Source organism: Enoplosus armatus, chromosome 16 (genome assembly GCF_043641665.1).
Source record: "Enoplosus armatus isolate fEnoArm2 chromosome 16, fEnoArm2.hap1, whole genome shotgun sequence".
NCBI lineage: Eukaryota > Metazoa > Chordata > Actinopteri > Centrarchiformes > Enoplosidae > Enoplosus > Enoplosus armatus.
The window spans coordinates 12041909-12061889 of record NC_092195.1 but is presented as its reverse complement, the minus strand read 5'-3'; the positions used below and the strand labels follow the sequence as shown (position 1 = coordinate 12061889).

Below are 19981 nucleotides of genomic sequence, written 5' to 3'. Positions count from 1 at the left end.
CATGTAATTAGCACAGTGTGTGTGCGTGTGTGTGTTTGGGTGTGTTTGTGTGTGTATGCTGAAGGAAATGGAGGAGAAGTGGCGAGCTGTTTCCTGCCCCTTAGCACCTCTCTGCCTTTGTCTTGCATTTTAAGAGGGGTTCAACCTCATTGTCGAGTCCACAATAAACACTACAAAAGGGACTTACCACGGCCCTCCCTTGACACACACACACACACACACACACACACACACACACACACACACACACTGCACCTCAAATGGCGTAATTTGAATTTAAATAGAAGTGTACAGTATTGTGCACTGGTGAGTAAAGTGCATCATCCATTAGTGAGGACATCCTTAGGTCTCCTTTAAATAACCCTTTGCTCTGTCTCACCCGCGCTCTCTCCCTTTCTGGCTTTGTTAGGCGATGACAGGACAACAATGAGAAAATTATCACAATCCTCATTCAGACTTCTTTCCCCCCCACTTTGCTCGCTTAGTATTAGGTTGCGTAAAAATAATTAACCTGGCCTGGCAGAATTAAACAGTAGTCTCTTTGGAACTTTAGGCCCAAGCTTTGACAGTTAAAGAGCTGCACCCGGGATTTTACATGTTTTAGCTCCTAACAAATCACCTATAATTTACATTATTACTGACTTGGAACTTGCTTGAGATGGAGAAAAAAAAATAGCAGAAAGTAGCAGGTTGATCACTGTAACAGTTAACTATTACAGTAAAAAACCTGCTACTTTCTTTTTTGTTTAATCAAAGAAAAGCTGTAAAATAATTCCATTCATGACTGACAATGTTAGAGAATCAAACCCAGAATACAAACATAAGGAAAAATGAATGTTCTGAAAAATGATCATGAGATTTAGCTCATTTTCTGCATTATAAAAGTTGTTCTTCTGTCCTTCTTTATCAGCCAGCTTTGAATCTGTGTGTATTGGTGCATACTTGAATGCAGCCAGAGTTTTCAAAACAGCCCCTATATGCACAACTGCTGAACCACACCATGATAACATAACTTGTTGTGAAAGCTTATTTACAGTCAAGCAAATTTCACCTCTCAGCAATTTTGATTTTCACACTCTGGTGGAATGATTGGAAGCAAATGGCTGCGAAGACGGTCGGAAATCAATCTAAAAACTCACAATATGCTTTGGAAAATTCAAAGGAATAATTCAACATTTTATGAAATGCGGAATTATTTGCTTTCTTGTGTAAAAATGACACATTGTGGTTTAACAGGCGGTTATGTGCTGGATAATTTGTCGGCCCGGGACAGTGACCTCCTGGAGCCTAGTTGTCGCCGTGAGGTTGTCAGGCAACCACCAAAAACTCCAGAAAGTTACTGCACCCAGCCAAGAAATGGTCAATAGTCACATTACCCCCATAAAACCACGATGTGACGTTTTCACACTTTGGTTTTTGTACAGATTGGACAAACGAGATGTAACGTGTTAATTAGTTAGCAGAGTGAACAGTAAACAGTGAGACTGACAAAATGCCAACCTTCAATAGTATAAAAACAGGGTTTGATTTATAACTTTAAGTAACTTTAAGTTTAAGTTAGTTGGCTAAGATATGCAAAATCACCAGTATAGTAATTGCGTTGGACAGTTCTGTGTAATTGCTAATCTTTTGTTGGAGAATTCGAGCCCTTTAAGTGTTGAAACCCTGTTCCGAGTTATATTCTATATGGGGCATTTCTTTTCTTTTCACACATCCAGAAAATTTGCAGTTCAAGGGCAAATGTTTTACATCACCATAGAATACACAGCTGTCTTTAACTACAAATGAAAAGGACCAGCTTCAGTTTTTACCCACTGGCCAAAAACCTAAAACAGATTTTCAGTATATGGCCCTTTGTTTGAAAGAACAATTGCACCGAATCACATCAACGCCTGAACAATATGCTCCAGATTGTGATCATTTGTCCAAAAGCCTACAACATGTGTCGAGACATCCAACTAATTCTCCACTGCACCAGCAACCTGGCCCGTCTAGGCCGACGTTCTGCGGCTAAAATAATGTCAAGGACAGGAAAAAGCTGTTGTGTTATCTTGTCAAAGCACGGGGGCCACGCAACAATGGCGAAACGTGTCTGCTGCCAAGGGAAGCGTTTTATACGTAAATTGGGGGTTGATGACATATATTTGATGACCGACAACGGTTTGAACTATGAGCCTGACACTTCAAAGGGATCGGGTTTCCTCACCAGTTTATTTCCAGTTCCTCTCTGCAATGAGTTTTTAGTGGTGTGGGCTGCTTGGCTGAGGGAGAAAGGGAAGGAGACTTCACACACAGGGACGGACAGATGTATGCAGGCTCGCTCACGCACACACACACACACACACACACACACACACACACACACACACACGAGAGCTTAGACAGAGTGCTTGCACTTCAAACAAATGGGACTTCATCAGTGTACATCAGTAATGGTTCCAGGCTGCCGCAACAGCCCTAATCATTTCCAGAGGGAGACATAGAGCGAGAGACACAGAGACAGTTTTTTTTTGTTTTAGCTAAAGCCTCAGTTGCAAGTGTACCTTGAGCAAATCAAACATTAAGCGCATATAAAAAATAAATTCCAGCCTGCTAGTACAGACATGTGAAGGACACTATGAAGAGAATATAAAGAACCGTGCTTTCACACTCTGTACAACTTACAATATGAACACTGTGTTTTCAGTCATATTATAAACTCCTTCCTCGGTTTGTTTTGTGTACATTGAACCTGAGCAGGATGCAAGGTATAAACATAATCCTCAGGGACTACAGTCTAACCCCGTGTAAGTCATGCAAACAAAGATGAGGAGAGGTTACATTCAAGGAACCGCAAAGGACCTTATTGTTGCAAACAGCTGGCTGTGTGATTTGGAACAAAGCGTTGCAGGTTTGCCTTGAATAGGGATATTTTATCTGAAGTGATCCGACTGAAGCCAAGATGTCCTTTTCTTTATGTCCAAAACAAACACGGTGTTTGTCGTTCCTAGGAGAGTTAATGTACTGTGAATATCCAGAACAGAATCTCTGTATTTAGAGTCAAATGAAGCTGAAAATGGCCAGGTGCCATAGATACAAATAAACAAGTCATCAGTTGGGTCAATGTAGGCTGCTACAAAGAAAGTGATAATGTTTGTGCACCTGTGGAAAATCTTTTGTGAGGAACATAGTGTGTTCTCAATTCTGAGAGTGGGAAGTCCTCTCACTTTTATCTTGTTTTTTTTCCAGACTGTTGGAAAGTCGAGAGGAAGGCACAGGAGAGTTCTGGCAAGATTCATTGCCATCAGGGGAGTTTGCGCAGCTCCAGAAGCAGCGGATTGAACCACTTAACTATCCGAGCACAATGTGTGTCCTTAACACTGTGAGACGCACAAAACCTACAGGATACAAAAGGAAGAAGATGATTTGGCTCCCATTGAAATCTGCTTTCTAACTGGAGGAAAAGGCCGGTTTGAATGAAATCCAAAAACAGAAGAAATTCAGGAGACCCCCCCCCCCCGATAACAAGGATAAATGGATGGATTGTTTCTCAGACACAAATGGACAGATTTTAGAGAGAAAGAGACCATGTGTGGTGACAGTTGGTCCCATCATGTGACGCCCCCTTGGCAGACCAGCAGGATCTGGGTGTGCTGGTTGGCTGGTTGTCATTGCTAGGTCACGCCTGATTGGACAGTGGTCAACGACACAGCCACACCCCTTTGTGGGGAAGCTAATCTCCAGGTAGCAGGTCCATAAGATAGAAGACAGCGTGTGTGTGTGTGTGTGTGTGTGTGTGTGTGTGTGTGTATGTGTGTGGGTGTGTGTACGCTCACAACAGTGCCAGTTCATGCTTGCAGTGGAAACTTCCCTATCTGTACACACAGAGACACACAAATACAGTATCTTCTTCACCACCCACCTTTCCTGTTGTTACACACAATCTCTTCCTCTTCTCTCACTACTCCATTTACACGCACACACACACACACACAGACGCCCACACAGTCTGTGTGAAACAACCCAGTGTGGGAAATAATCTGCGACATAGATTCCCTGTGATCATTTTGGTCATTTCCCAATGACCTTACACCACAAACATCTGACAAATGACGTGCTTCCATGATATAATCCTAATGTAGTTTATGAGCCATTACCGGCCCTGACATCCGCGTTGTGTTCCAGCTGACACAATTTGTGGTTACAGCTTCATCGCCTCAACAGTCAAAACACAGAACAGTTCTTGACAGTAAATTATTACTTACCTTGGAATGTGGAAATGGCTCTGCAGCGAGCGAGAAGAGAAAGATTTAGAGCAGAGGGAGAATTCATAGCGCTCTGTGACGAGGAAAAAGTAATTGTAATCAAACAATGGTCTCAGCCAGTGAGCTGTGTTTAAGGTGATGTGTCTGGTAGGACATAAACACAGTGTCTCCAAAGCGCTGTACCTCAGCTGTCTCGTCTGATCTTGTTCATGTTTTTTCCATGTTTGATTTCAGTCCTGCTCCGCCTCTCAATAATTCCTTTAATTTTTCTCTGTCCTTCTGAACTGCAAAAAAAAGCCCACTTTATGAAAATTTGCTAAATGTCAGCATCAATTTATTCACTTGTTTTTAAACTTTCCTCCTAACAAATACATCATCTGCAAATGACTGTTGCTATTAGGAATTACCTAGCCTTTCCCTTTATGAAAGGTTGACAAAGTGTGTGCAATTACATTACATATTACAATACGATTAAGAAAATGTCATGTGTGTTTCATATGTTGAAATAATTTCATATATCTCTGGAAAGTTTGACTTCGACCCGCTATAGAGCCTGGAAAAACATGACCAGCAGGCAATTCACTGAAATAACTTCAAATATACTGAAGTGTATCATTAAGTTTACCTTTTGCAGTAATCACTTGCATGGAAAATGTTGTCTTTTTGGTTGTTTGGTTCACTCAAAAAGTCAGATTATCAGTCATGGTTTATGCTTTAGGGAGCTATGACAGCCCACTAACATAGAAAAGTAAGCCAAAGTTAATGGCAATTACAAGAGCTGATCATTTTTGGAGGTGGCCTATATTGTGATTAAAAACACATACCAAAATATTTTTACATTACACATATGTCTTTATAATGCCTGCTGATTATGTTTTCTTAATATCTGGAATACAAAGGAAAGTGTTATTTCCACAAACTAGCAAAGTCATCATTTAGTGAAAAAAAAACCCTGATCAGGCATCACTCCCACTGTGAGTCAAATGTCGTAAGACATAAGTTTTGTTTGCCAGCTATAACCATGCGACTTAGCCATGACATTGACAAACAGACGTCCACTGTCAACCTCTCTCTCAACCACAACTCCTACTTTCTTTATCTCTATCACTTCCTTCCCCTCCCCACCCATTATATGGGAACTGCGTGTCAAGCCTGTCACACACTCTGTGACATGTTGAGTATGGCTGCTTATCTGGCTTGCTTGTGAAATTGGCCACGATGCTCCAGTGATGTGGTCAGACAAGCTGGCTACACAAAAGAAAGGCAGAGGCAGAAGGAGAGAGACAGAGAGTCAGAGAGAGGAAGCCTATTTCCTGAGAGGAATATTGATCTGATCATCTCTTCCTCCCTTCTTCTAGCTCCAGCTCCTTTCCTCAGACAGTCCTCGGAGAGAGGGAGAGGTTGAGTGACAAAGACAGGGGAGAGGAGAGAGGCTGAAAGAGAGTGGAGGAGACAGGGAGGAAGAGACAGATACGGGGATGATGGCACCACAGCAGTATTCTCTCTGCCAGGCCCACAGTTCAGCGCTATACAGCAATGGCACAGGGAACAGATTAATAATATATCCACACAATCTCTCAAGTGGTGTGGCTCCCGAGCACTCCATTACAACCACAAGTGCACAAGCTGCAGTAAAGCACTTTAGGCAGCAAGCCCTCAAAATGCTCTATCTGTCCATCTGAAATGCACACCCCTCGTGCTCAAGTTCATCGCTATCAATCACAAGCTATTAGGCCTGAGGAAAAAAGCCACAACTGATAAAACCCTCACAGAAGTACATCTTAATTGATGCTTCCATATCCATCCTTCATATCCCTGTGGTGCAGAGCTGACGTGATCTACAAGTTCATCAGAAGGAAATTAACCAACTCAACAGGCCATGTTTCGTCCAGCAAGACCAACCGAATAAATATCCTGAACCATCTGACCGATGAAATTACAGCACCCAGCCCACTTCCTCTCACTCTCTTCTTGATCCCTCTGGGACATTTATGACGTGAACATTTAAGTGTGGCAGCTAGTGTACAATCTCAACAATCTACCTTGCTGTACAGCCTATAGTGCCAGCTAAGTTCAATGTACCACATTAGTGTCATGTATTCTGTTGAACTGAACTTAAATTCATTTTAGTTATGAAATGACTCATTTGCTATCATGGCCGTCACCGCAACTGGACCCATGAAACAGAGACAGCTAACGCTCGCTAGACTCCTCCTTTGAATAATGTAAGACGAACACAGCACTGAGTGTGCAGAGGTGTCCAATGATTTGACAGCTGTTGAAATAAAATGAACAAAAAGTACCTGTAAATGACTCTTAGGAAGGTCTTTTGATAAGGTAACCACTTCCTACAAGCTTTCATTTTGTTAGTTCCTTTATAATATTATGGGACTTTTATTTTGGTACCCTCTAGCAACAGAATATGCGTTTTCCTAAGGTTATATTACGCAGTAATATTTTGAATAATGCTCATATGTATGGTTGATACAGTAGATGGATAATGTTTGTATATTTGTAAGAGCTCATTTTATGTTATTTGTTTGTCCTGTAGCTCTTACAGTGATAACTGAGGAAAAGGTGTCAGGGAGAGGAAAGTAAATTAGTGTTCAAAATATGGCTGATGGCTGAACATAAATAAAGACCTCTGGAAACATCAGTACGCTTCACCATTGTCTGGCTGGGGTTCGCTACTGTACCGTCTAGTAATCCTAGCCTGCTAGCTTCTGCTTTCTGAGTGACATATAAACTTAAGAGTATGATGGGTCCTCCCAAATGTTGAATGTTATGAAGGGATACACAATTTGCATGGGGAAAATGGGAAGAAAATGCATCAACATTCATAGGCTATACAGGGCTATGACATGCTCCAGTCAGTAGTGCACCACAAAAGTTGGCAATGCATCTACAAGGAATGTTGGATGTCAGTCAGTACTACCATTATGGCTCAGAATTTAGACTTAGACTGTTCAAATGTGTTTCTCCTCTTTTAAAGAATTTCAAAATATGCACATTCGCCTCAGTGTCAAAATATTTCCTTTCAGGTAAAGTGAGGAGATAAAGTCAACTTTGAGATTTGGTGGAAGCAAATGTTGAGACTTGAGTAAACTGCTGCCCACCTTCCACTTAATGCATCCATTTCAGCACGCTGCTGAATTTTTCACATTTCCACTTCAGGGTCATGCAACAGTGCTCAGGCATGTAAAAAATGTGGCTTACATGATGACTACGATTCATCTTGCTCAGGTAAAAGCATACAAGCCAGTTGAACTAAAGTTTACAGATAAAAGATGACATAAGATGTTACCATCTATATAAATTGATTTTTGTGTGCATCATAATTTAACAAACTTGACAGTATGAAGTTTTAGATGTAAGATATACACACCATTCTTGACAACTTATTTGTAACTGTATTGAACTGCCTCATAATAGGCTGCAGGTCAGGATAATCAGGCCCTACAGTTTTATGGACATATTTGGTGGGGCCTGTCCCCCTGCCGTCACCACCCTTCGCCCACTGCAGCCTGCCTGAAAACCTGAGACTGTCCCCCTGCTGCCATTGGCATGCATGCTGCTAACCTGTAAACAATTCATGAGGGCCCTCTCCATATTTCATGGGGCGGAAATGGATGTTTCATGTCAGGAGTGAGGGAGCGGGGAAAGGGGAGAGAGACAAAGCAACAAGATTGAGCGAGGGACCGGTGACAAGAGCTAAAGCAAAGAGAGACGAGATGGAAGAGAAAGAGGAGAAGAAGAAAATAGGGGGAGGGGTGGGCAGAGAGAAGGAGAAAGGGACTTGAGGAATCTGTACAATCTGTGCCATGGATTCCCTCACAGCTCATCTCAGATCTCTCCACAATTAACTTCCACCTCACCTCATTCATTCATTGGCCTACCGTCGGCAGTACATGGAGCCGACAGTGGCTGGACCGAGAAAAATAGAAAGGATGAAACAAAGGCCACGAGAGAAGGAAGAAAGAGGAAGAAGAAAGACAGAAGGAGAGAGACAGAGAGTCACACAATCACTCGGCTCAGCTAATGAATGTACAGCGGCGGGTGGCGGCTCCTCCACAGGGAGCTGCCCTCATAACCGACAGGGCCTGGCTGGGTGTAGTAATTGAAAGTAATGATAATTAATATCATCGGCATAATCACCCTTCGTTATTACAGGGAGGATGTTTATGGCTTCCTCTGAAAGGGAGAAATAAGGCACAGTTTGTTCAAAGAAGGGAATCTCATTAACCTTTTAGCTATCCTAATCTTGTTTAATATCGGGGAGAAAGAAAAGTGGTAAGTGTTTTGCAGGAGTGGCAGGGTTATTATTTAGAAAGATTGCAAAAATAACAGTAATTCATATTCTGGTGCTTTTCCTCTCCGTCGAACTGAAAATTGATGTTAAATCTGGATAAATTGGGTTTGATGTCATGGATAACAAGTTGGGATTAACACACATGAGACTCCTCTGCATCAGTGGAATATGCATTTTCAGATATAGGCAGCCGTAACATCATACAGCAGAGCATTTGAGAGGCAAATTATGGTAGTCAAATGTGGGAGATAAGCAGCGGGCTATGACCAGGAACAAAGTAGGTCCTCAATTTATGGTGGCTTCTGGTGATCTATGTGCCTTACTAATGCTGTCTGAGTCTCTGTGGACTCGAAAGGAGAATGTCAAACTTAGTGCAGAATAAGCGAATGCATATCATGAATATATTTCCATTTGTTTGAGTCAGATATATTATGTATTACCATGGGAAACATGGAGGCTGATTAGTACCATTATGATTTCAGTGGAATGTGATACTGGCTGAATTGGTAGAGTTAGCACATATAAGCATTTGGGCTAACTTCCCAGTCACATGCACTATTTTTCACAATATTTAACAGCCGCCACCGTTTACAAGGAGAGTTACTGCTGTGTGAATGATATCCCATGAAGAAGATTGCACTCAGGGATGACAAGCTTGAATCCAGCGTACAAAAAAAACACCATTCTCCCTCACGTACCCTCTTTAAAAAACCTATAGTTATTCTGTTAGTTCAAGTACAATTACGTGCCTTTCAATTGCAAATCAGAGCAGAGCTGTGAATCCGAATAGACAATCAAGCAAGGTCGCTTCCAAAAACACAAGCCTCGCGTTAAGCCAACTCCAGCCTATTAGGGAAGGGACATATGTAGCTAAATTACACCGTGCACCCAGGGGATATGCAAATGTGCAGGACCTCCCGCATGACTTACCTTCTTTTTTTCTATCATGCAAACCATGTTGGTGTGATAAGCCTTGTATGGAAAAGCACAGGGATACTGGCTCACTGTGCGCAAGTGAATGCTTCTCTTTTGTTAGTTATCGAATGCTTTCCTAATAGCCAACACTCTAACTTTGGGAATGCCAAAGGATTCATTAAACTGTTCTGATAACAGCAGCAGGATTAAACAGTGAAAGGTGGAGAGAGGTTGTGAAATTGTTTGATTATCAGACTTTTTTATTTAGTGTACTGCAGCATGTGGTGTGTAGGAATAACAATTCCTCTGTTCTCACCAAGCAAAATGAAAAAAAGGTCATACTTATCATAATTATCATCCCATCTTGAGCTGTTGTTGAAGAAATTTGTAACTGATTTCAAATGATCTGTAATTTGTTTCTGCACAAAAGTGGCTTCTGCTGCACTTTGAATTACACCTCGGCTTCTAATGGGGCTATTGGTGGAAGGGATTCTTTGAATAATTAGGTATTGATGTGTATCGATTTGCCATAATTGCAGGGATAAAGGGGTAACCCACAAGTAGCAGCTTCTCCTCAGTTGTTTTTACCTTTTGTCACTTTCTTTCTCCGTACTACCTCTCTTTAATTGCCTCTATTTTCGACATCTCTAACCCTCTCTGTGTCTTTCATTCTCGTTCATTTCTCTTGCAAGCTCACACCCTCTCTTTCTCTCTCGCTCTCAGACCACCCAGACAGCCAGCCGTCCCTGTGTGCTCCAGCTGTTCCCCTGCTGTGGCTCGAGTTTGTGTTACTTTGTTTCCGCATGGCTACGATTGAGGCAGCCCCCACCGCGACCCATCCAACCCCATTTCTTTCTCCCTTGCTCCGTTCTTCCCCACGTCCTTTTTCCTCTCTCTGCTCATGCCCTCAAAGAATCGGAGAGGGATGGCTTTTGTGTCCAGTGCAGGTGTCCCGGGTGGGTGAAAAGGGGCGCAGAGGCTGTGGCTGCCTACTGTCAGGGGGGGAGGTTATTCAGCCTGGGATCCCCCACCTGTGGCAGGTCTTGACCCACATGAGTCAGCCAGTCACTCCTGGGCTATAGAACCTTTGTGGCTGAACGCTATTACTCTCTGTGTGGCTAGATACACACAAGGGACGTGGCAACGCTGTGGCGCTGCTTGTTCCTCATGAGTGATTCATGCTTAGCTACCACGCCGTACTCCAGTCCAGACTGGTTTGAGGTGAGAAAAAGGGAACAGGAGTGTTGAATGATGTCAAACTGAATGGGGAAACTGGACTTACAGTGGAATAGATGAGTAAAATAAAAATGTCAAAAAGATGAATGAGGGCACACATGGTTATTGAATTTCAAAACATTGCACATGTGAAACAAAACAGAAGCATCCATTAAAATAAGGAATATATGTTTTTTGGTCATGTCAAATGTGTTTTTTCAAATGAGAAATCAGCCATTACAATAATGGGTGCTTATAAAGACAAGGACAATAAAAAACTTACATAAAAAATGTGGTGAGCAACCTGGCCACTACTTTTTTAAGCATTTTTAAAAAGTACAATAACATCCAGACCATCTATTTGTTCTCACATTTTGCTGTTTACCAGGTTAGAGACTTATCTGGTTTTGCGGTTGCCAGGTGAGCTTGGGGAGGTCTGCCTCATTAGTGAAACACAACAACAGCCTTGGGGGCAGAAAATAAGGGCAAGTCATACCTCGGCTCTGATCTTCAGGCAGTTTTGCATTTAGCTTCCAGATGGGTCAACTTGGGGCACAGAGGACACAGTGCTGATCCTAGTTACGTGCCCTGAGGACAACTTCACTCTGGAGCCTGAGGGTGTGGATATTCCTCCTGTTGATCCTGCCACACCACACCACAGCCACCACAGCTCAGGAAGCCAGATACTCAATGTGTGAATTGAATCAGAGAGATCCACTGCCAATGTTTTTTTTTTTCCAAACCTAGCTTGTAGTTAAGGTTCAACTGAGCCTCTGTCTCTGTCTCATCCTCACTGTTGTGCTTATATTTGACAAACCTGATATGCATCTACGCCGCTGGTGCCTGTTTTGTTTCTGCAGGGGATTTCGCATGTTGAAGGTGTCCAATTATCCATGGTAGTAGAGTGGGGACTCTCAAGTCCCCTCAGAAGGGGAGGTGTGCGTCTGTATGTGTGTCGGGGGGGTTGTAGAAAAATAAATTGTGTTTGTGATCTCAACGAGTCCCTGAACAGTGGAAAGGGAGAGGTGGGTGGGAGGTGGGGTGAAGGTTAACCTCACTTTAATGAGAGTTCTTATAGGATTCAAATTTCAGCGGAGTAATTCAAAGCCACCATGACCTCCAGTCTGTCTACCATCATCAGCACTAGGACACACACATAACACTGCAAATAATATGTCCCTCCTAAACAAAAATTACCAGATTGAAAATCCAGCCTCTACAAAATTCAGTTGAACTGCAAAACTACTAGAAAATGTGTTCATCTAAAGCTTCATACAAGCAATTTAACCTTAAATGTTAACATTGGATTACTTTTCTTTTCATTCTGCTCAGTTCAGTCTTTAATAATTCAGAAAAGAACCACAAAGACAAATTTAAATTCCTCTTCCTCTGGCATCAAGGACCTTCACCAACATTCATGCACTTCCTCTAAAGGTAACAAGGTTTCAGAAACAAGAGACTTTTTTATACTCGTGCAACCATATTCTGTCTTCATCATTCTTGAAAAGTCTTTTTCTAATGGAAACAGCAGTTGGTTGTTTTAAGAGTAAAAAGCAGACAAAATGACATGTAAGAAGACAATCATTTTTGAAGTGATAACCTTGTTGTTGGTGCGTCCTTGTATTTAGATCTAAACATAAGATTGTTTGGCTTCGACACACTTTTTGCAGTGTAAAACTTCCATGTCTCTATCTTTTCATTTCTTCTCTTCCTCTCTTTCTTTTAATATGTAGTATTCAATATCCCTGGCACTCAAATTACTTAGAGTTTTAACAGCCTGTGTGAAAAGGAGAGAATTGTATGAGCCGTGATTTTACTGCTTCCTCACCCACCCAACCCCCTGCCAACACTGTGGCTCGCTTGTTGCTGTCCTGTGGTATCAGGCTCAGCGAGGTAATTCCAACCCTCCCCTCACATACATACTTCCCCTCTTATTGAACAATAAACTTCATGTTATGATCCTGTAGAAGAATAAAAGACCACGAGTGGCATACACTATTCCTCCTGCAAATGCCATTTTTCTTCATTTGAGATCTTATTCCACTGCAATGCAAACATTTATAGAAACATTTAAACTTCCAGGAACATTTGACTGCAAGATTAAAAGCTACTTCTCTTCGAGCTGTCATAGTAATTCTGGCAAAAGCATGCTAACGTCTACTTACACACAGAGACAGATTGGTAAAGATTCAGGGCCAGAATGAAACAACTGTTTTCAAAGATTGAGTAAGGTCAGGGGAACTGATGAGGTCTGATCAGGTCATTGTTGAACTAAACCCAAAGGAAGCTTCTTGTAAAAGGGGAGGCAGTACTCGCTGTAAAAACTGTGTGGTGTGAATGTGATCAAGGCGCTCCTGAAATGAAAGCATTGCTCTCCGTAAAACTAAAGGTGAAAAACAAAACAAAAAGTTTTAATTACCAGGAAAGAAAAAGTGACATGGCTGAGTATTTTTTTTCAATGGACGACTTTTATTTTTAGCAGATGTGATTGCAATTGCTTGATTTTTTCTTTCTTTTGATGGAAACTCCTTTGGGTTTATTTCCACAGTGTACAATATTTAACCATTCAATCTTTCAACATTAATTTGGGATTCATTCCCCCCCCCCAATGCTGCTGCCCAGTAAATCAACCCCCCCACCCACCCTCTCTCCATCACACACACACACACAAACACAACCCGACTCCCCCTCTTCTTGGCTATCGGACATCAATCTAGCCAGCACCGTCTGCTAAGCCTCACTGGGCAATTAACCACATTGAGAGTGAAAGCTCTAATCAATCCTTGGCCTTCTCCATCACACACATAGAGACACACACAAACACACACACACACACACACACACTCCTAAATCCATTGGTGTAAATGTCTCGGCCATTTATACGAGAGCAGAGCTGTCCAAACAGCACTTTTGAAAGCTGCTGTCCCTTCAAGGACACACACAAAAAACACAGAAACAAACACACTCAGCTTCTTGTTTTTACTTGCATATATGATGAATAAAAAAAGGCCAGTCATATAAATCCTTTCCTGCATTTGACCAACATCGAATAAGTTTAATAATCTACTCCATCAGCTCCAGTCTCCAACATGCATGTGTCATTACCACACAGCTACAGTTACAGATGACACATTTTAACCCTACACTAAAGCTTTTTAATATAAATTTGAAAATAGTGACAATTTTAAAGGACTCTGTAAGCAAACAGATTTTGTCCCACTATTGCCAATCAGGCTAAAAATGTCTAAAAGACCCTGCAACCCTTCTGCCTCTACATGGCGTGGGCTAAATGTGAACTACGTGGGGGACTGCTGTGAAATTCAGGCATCCCTCCGCAGATTGTCTCATTGATTCATGTGGGCCTAAATGTCAGCACCAGCAGGGCAGAGGACCCTGGTAAACCCCCCGAGAGGGCAGTGTGATGGGGGCTAAAGGCAGTGTGTTCCACAGCCTTGTCTCAAAATAGCCTGCTTGACTCTGATGCTGTCAAAGGACAAGACATCATTGATTTGGGGGCTAAAAGAATATTATGTTCACAGATATAAATGTATTGTATAGATTTACAATACTTTCCATGGCTTTAGAGTAAAAAGTAAAGGATTAGGATTCATTTTACTACGCAGTGAACATGCTTATGATCAGCATTTATTTAAATCACATGCCATTATCCCTTCTCTAAATCCTCACACTCATGCGTCTATCCACACTGTATAATTTCTGGATTCTTACAGATCCTTCAATATTTCTTTCATATTCTGTTTATATATTACACACCGTGACTTAATGGGGGGCTACATAAATATCATGTCATCCGCAAGCCTCGCTTAGAATTATTGACCCGTCAGCTATTGATTTGGTGTCTTTGTTCATGCATTCATGGGTAAGTTCAGTGCTTTGATCATTTGGTGCGTTGTGCTAAATCTACATCAAACATAGAGGAGGAATCAATAGCTCTTCCTCGTTACAAGAATGATAATGAAATCAGCATGATTGCACGGATGCCGGTGATTGATTGTAGTCCAGCTTTGAGGTGATCAGGGAGATGCTGAATCTGCTTTTAACATTTCTTGATCATACCTGTACACTGGTTTCCTCCCTCACTGTAAAGACATGCAGGCAAAATGACTTGGAAACTCAGACTTGCTTACAGTTGTGAATGTGTGTGTTAGGGCAGTATACTCAATCAGAACTAGCTCTTGTGACGTGGTGTCTGACCTCAAAAGTGTTTATAGTTGTTCTAAGCGGCTACACTCGGTGAATCAGAATCAGAATCAGAATCAGAAATACTTTATTGATCCCCGGGGGCAAATTTTACAAAAGCCAGCCGTCGTAGTGTGTGTGTGTGTGTGTGTGTGTGTGTGTGTGTGTGGGGAGGTACGTGATGTCGTTGAAATACAGGGATAATGGAGTACATTTTCAGACAGTCTCTCCTAGAAGACATTCATGGTGTTACACTAGTGTGTGCAACCGAGTGAAATAGTTGTGCCAAAAATGAAAAAGAGAGCTAGAGAGAGAAGTTCAAACCATGTCCCCTTTTCTTGCCTCTGCACACCAATCACGGCGTGAAGAAGGTGTGAATGTCGGACACAGACGCTTGAAAACTTTAGGAAAAGCATTCGCAGACAACACGACCAGTGTTACTGAAATCACATTCCAATGCCCTCAACCTTGAGTGAGCATTGTCTTCCTTGATAATGCTGAATTATCAGTAACACTGAAGTAATGCTTTGAGAAAATGCTGAAATCTTCCGACACAGGTCCAAACCCAACCAGCTCATCGCCTGACTCGCCCCCTCCTCGGTCACCCATACAACAGCAAGTGCTGTGCTTTGGGCGAATGCTAAAGTTAGCATGCTAACACACTGATATTTGGCAACTTAACCATGTCAACATCTTAGTCTACTGTGTTTGCTTGCTAACGTTTGCTAATTAGTTAGTTTTGCAAACTAATATTACTAATAAACTAATATGGGACAAATTAAACTTTCGACATATCAGTCCAATTCATCCCGAGGGGAACATGACTGTCTGTATCAAACTTAATGGCAATCCATCGAGTGGTGGTCGAGACATTTAACTGAAAATAAAATTTGAACCTCATGGTGGCACTACAGGAGAAGCCAGGGATCACCAAAGTGAGCAAGATTCATTCTCTGGGAACCATGACTGACTGTACAAAATGTTGTGCCTGTCCATCTGGTAGATGTAGCTATATTTCACAGAATAAGTGAAAGCTGTGACCTGCTGGAGGCGCTACAGGAAAAATTCATGGGACTACCAAAGTCATCAGGATTTATCCTCTGGGTGCCATGAATATCTGTTCCAAATTGCAATCCATCCAACAGTTGTGGAGGCGTTTCAATAAAAATAACAAATGTCAACCTCTTGGTGGCATTAGAGAAAAAGTAAGGGGTTCACCAAATTCAGCTGGACTCTAGAGACCACTCTGGTGAGATGCAATAGTTGTAGAGATATTTCAGTCCGGACCAAAGTGGTGGACGAGCTGAGAGCCCTCGTGCAGTTTTGACTTAACCAATCCTGGTCATAGCTGACTAACGAGGGGTTAAAATATTAATTAGTGTGCAGTTCATGGAGAAACATTATTCTACACAGAGAGCTCTCTTCAAAGTCCTACCTTAGAGACTACATCTATATCTGTGTCTTTTTGTAACACCACACACACACACACACACACACACACACACACACACATTACTCTTAACTACCTCCTGGGTTCATACAGAGCAACCGTCCCACTCAGTATATTAGAATAATGACACAGTGAGCCCACTTCTAGTGAGGGGGATGAGGACACCTAGTCAGTTAACAGTCATAGCAGAGTGGATAACGCAAAAGTATGAATATTACCTGAACAAATACGCATGAGTCCACATACACACACATTTTCTCAAAGATTTTGGTGTAAGCTTTGAAAATCGGTGCATGCAAATTGGAGGGAAAAAATGTGCAGCCACTTTATGCACGCAGGTAAAAGTAAATAAGGCCTACAATGTGTTATAATAATCATTTTTTGTCTTGTTGGACGTGGTGTTCAGTTCAATGGGAGCAAAGGGGGTTGGAGGTGTGTGGATGAGCTTGGTGATCATCATATAATTGTCTAATTTCCCCCCCGGGCATCAATAAAGTCAATAAAGTATTTCTGATTCTGATATAAAACTGAGAATCACAGATAAGGGCTTGTTTATTTGAGAGCAGTAATTCACAAAGTGGAGTGCAGACACCCCCAGGTGTTCTCCTGCGGGGCTCCAGGGGGAAGAGCTTAATCAGATTACTAATGTACTTTACTATGAGCCCAGGAAACAAATGTGTAAAAAGTACTCATTGGAACATTGACTACACCCTGCTCTGTTTACTACCACACAGATAGTTGAGGCTTTCCATGCTAAAGTATTACTAACAACTGAAGTTTTCTCAGATAAAGGTTCCTGAAAGCACAGCATTTTACAAAATCTAATGTTTAACTTTGTGGGGGTGGTGTGGAGAGTGGGGGTTGGTCATTATGGGCGGCCATTAACATAAAGATTTGGGATCCACTACTTTTTGTGTCCCCTAGCCCCTTCTGAGATTTCTTACTGCAGCTTAAAATGTAACAAAAGTAAAACTACCACAGATACCATGAATACAGTATATCAAAAACTTGTGATTGTTCCTCATAAGATCATGAAGGGAAACAAAAAAAACCAATCTAAGGTCACTTCTCATTGATTTTAGGCTATATACACATTATCTCGATAGGAGTATTATAATAACGTAGTATTTAATATACTACCACCAAAGGAGAAGTATAACCCTACTTGTAACCAGCCTTGTCTCCTTGAAATGCCACATAAACACTAAGCCTCAGAATTAATATTATAAAGTGTCTATTGCAATGTCCACAAACACACTATAAGTCCGTAAAAGACTATGGTATAGGGATATTTGGCAGTGTTTTGTGTTTAGGGTTGTCTCACTGGGGTTTTGAAGTTGCCGCTGAATGGTGAGGGACGTGATAGGCTGAGAGGCTGAGGCTGGGGAAGAAAGGAGCTGCTCTCAGTCAGTACAGCAGTGCCGCTGGAGAGCTCTCTCGTCGACCGCAGGCTCCAGCTAAAAAAAAAAAGACGTGACACCTAACGTTTTATTTTTAATTTTTATTTATTAATTTCACGTCGTATCGTCACCTCGAACAAGATGTAACTTGTTGGCATCACCTCAAGTATATTCATGCATTTGAAAAGAGCCGGGAGCGAGTGCGCAGAGACGAGAAGCCGAGCTGTTTTGGCGAATGGAACTTATTGTTGTGCATTTGTTTTGACTATGTTATCCCCGAGTGAGTTTGGCTTCGGTCCGTCTCTGTCCGTCGTCGACCCTTGAATTTGGGGATTTATATCCTAATAGTTTAAGGGAAACACCGAAGGAGGATTCTGCAAAGCCAGCGAGCTTTTCCTACAGAGCCGGGGATTTAAATCGTCATTTGGTGGTGCTCCGGGAGAGGCGAGAGTCAAAGAAAAGAAATTCATGTGGCCATTCTCTCTATAGCCAAACATTTTTTGGGATTGCATAATGAGCAAGGAAAGACCTAAGAGGAATATCATTCAAAAGAAATATGTAAGTAAAAACCACATCTTTTCTTAAATTGCTCACAAATGCAATCGCTCTATTCAAGTTTGCCTTGCTCGTCTCGATGAAAATGCATAAACTTTCATCACGGACTGTGAAGGTTACCATCGGGCAGCTTGTGTGCTATTTGGGTCAAATATCCTTTAAAAGGCAACGGCTTTAAGTTGCCTCAGCGTGTTAACAATTACATGCTTTTTTATTTAAAGAGACAGCAATGTTTATTCAGTGTCTGTGTTGCAGCGTTTCTTCGACATCAGACATGTTTTAGGCTATTTGAACATCGGGGGCTTTGGGGGATTGCTTCGCTCGTTTTGACTCGTTTCAACGCGTGGTGGGGGGATACACAGTGTGCCCTGGCTACGTGATAAAGCTATAAAAGGTTTTAAATTAAAGGACTTGGCAAACTGTTTTCAGAAAAGGGCTTTTGTTCGCTCCCCATTTCTTCCTATTCAGAGCCGTGAACATAAGCCTGTCGGCCATGGCTCAGCTATTTCGGCTTCCATTTCGTCCCATGCTGAGCATTTTATCTCCGCTTTAAACGGAGCGCTATACCTCGTGAATGTAAAACCACCCTCATCATGCCGAAGCTCATGTATAGAGTTTATGTTAAAGATAGCGTTGTGTCTGCTGGCGCTGTGTGGGTTTTTTTTTTTTTTTGCTTTAGCGCTGACAAACCGACATGTTTCGCGGACTGTTGTGGCTCTTTAATTTTCTCCATAAAGAGTGAGGGAGAGCAGGAGGAAAGGGGGTCATGCAATTCAGCAAATTCGTTCAATTTGCAACACTTGAAACGGTGTGGGGACACTCTTGGCGTTGTTGTTGTGCGGTTGTCTTCGCCATGAGCCCTATTATAAACGAGAAGTCCGGCAGGGTCTCAGTCATTTGCAGGTCTCCGTGTGACCTCTGTGAGCGAGCAGATATTGCAGCAGCCCGCTGAGGGATAACTCCATTTTTGCAATACTACGGGGGATTAGCTTACAAGCGTTTGGGTCTCGTCCTCAGCTACCGAATCCGCACCAGGCTGCACATTACGTGGTCGGTGTGGTTGAGCACAATGTTTCTGAACGAGCCAATCTTTTTAAGAGGCTGTGTTCAGTCGCATTGCAGAGGCTCATGTATGAAGCGATACCAAGAAGCAACCATTTTCTTTCTGCACTGGTGAATTTATGGTGAAGGGGCTGTGAAACAAAACAGCGTAAATTGTAGTCTCGGTTTAGGCTTTGGTCTGGCGAACACCTATTTGTCTTCTCGTGAATGAAACAAAGAGTTTTAATCTTGCAAAGTGAATGACTCGGCGTATCGCTCGACTAAGTTGTCATGTATGGTTTTTCATGAAGACTACACGCCGGCCGGGCCTCTGTGTCTGGGCTTTAAAGTTTGTTGCACTTCTTTTTGATTAATTTATAGATTGTTGTTGTGAATTATAGTCACGCGCCTGATGGGCACAGTGTTGCGTTTATTTGCACTCGGCATATCATGTCTATTAATGCTCTGAAGCTGGTTCAGAGCTAACCGCCCCCACTCCCGTCCAAACAACACGTGGAGTGTCTTTTTAAAAAGTGTGTTAACTCCTGCTGGCAGTTTGGTTGCTGAATAAGTCGAAAACGGAACAATTTGTCACATTTCTTTTGTGCTGATGGGAATTATTGCAAAAGGCCAAACTGAGCAACAGGTTTGT

General features: G+C 42.1%; 1 protein-coding gene across 1 annotated transcript in view; it reads left to right on the top strand.

Annotated features, from left to right (window-relative positions):
• Positions 1-18014: 18014 nt before the first annotated feature.
• Positions 18015-19981, top strand: part of jarid2b (jumonji and AT-rich interaction domain containing 2b) — a 100432-nt gene continuing 98465 nt past the window's right edge. Inside the window, exon 1 of the mRNA XM_070921623.1 lies at positions 18015-18291. Coding sequence (XP_070777724.1) covers positions 18247-18291 — 45 coding nt within the window. The 5' untranslated portion in view covers positions 18015-18246. The remainder of the gene's footprint in view (positions 18292-19981) is intronic.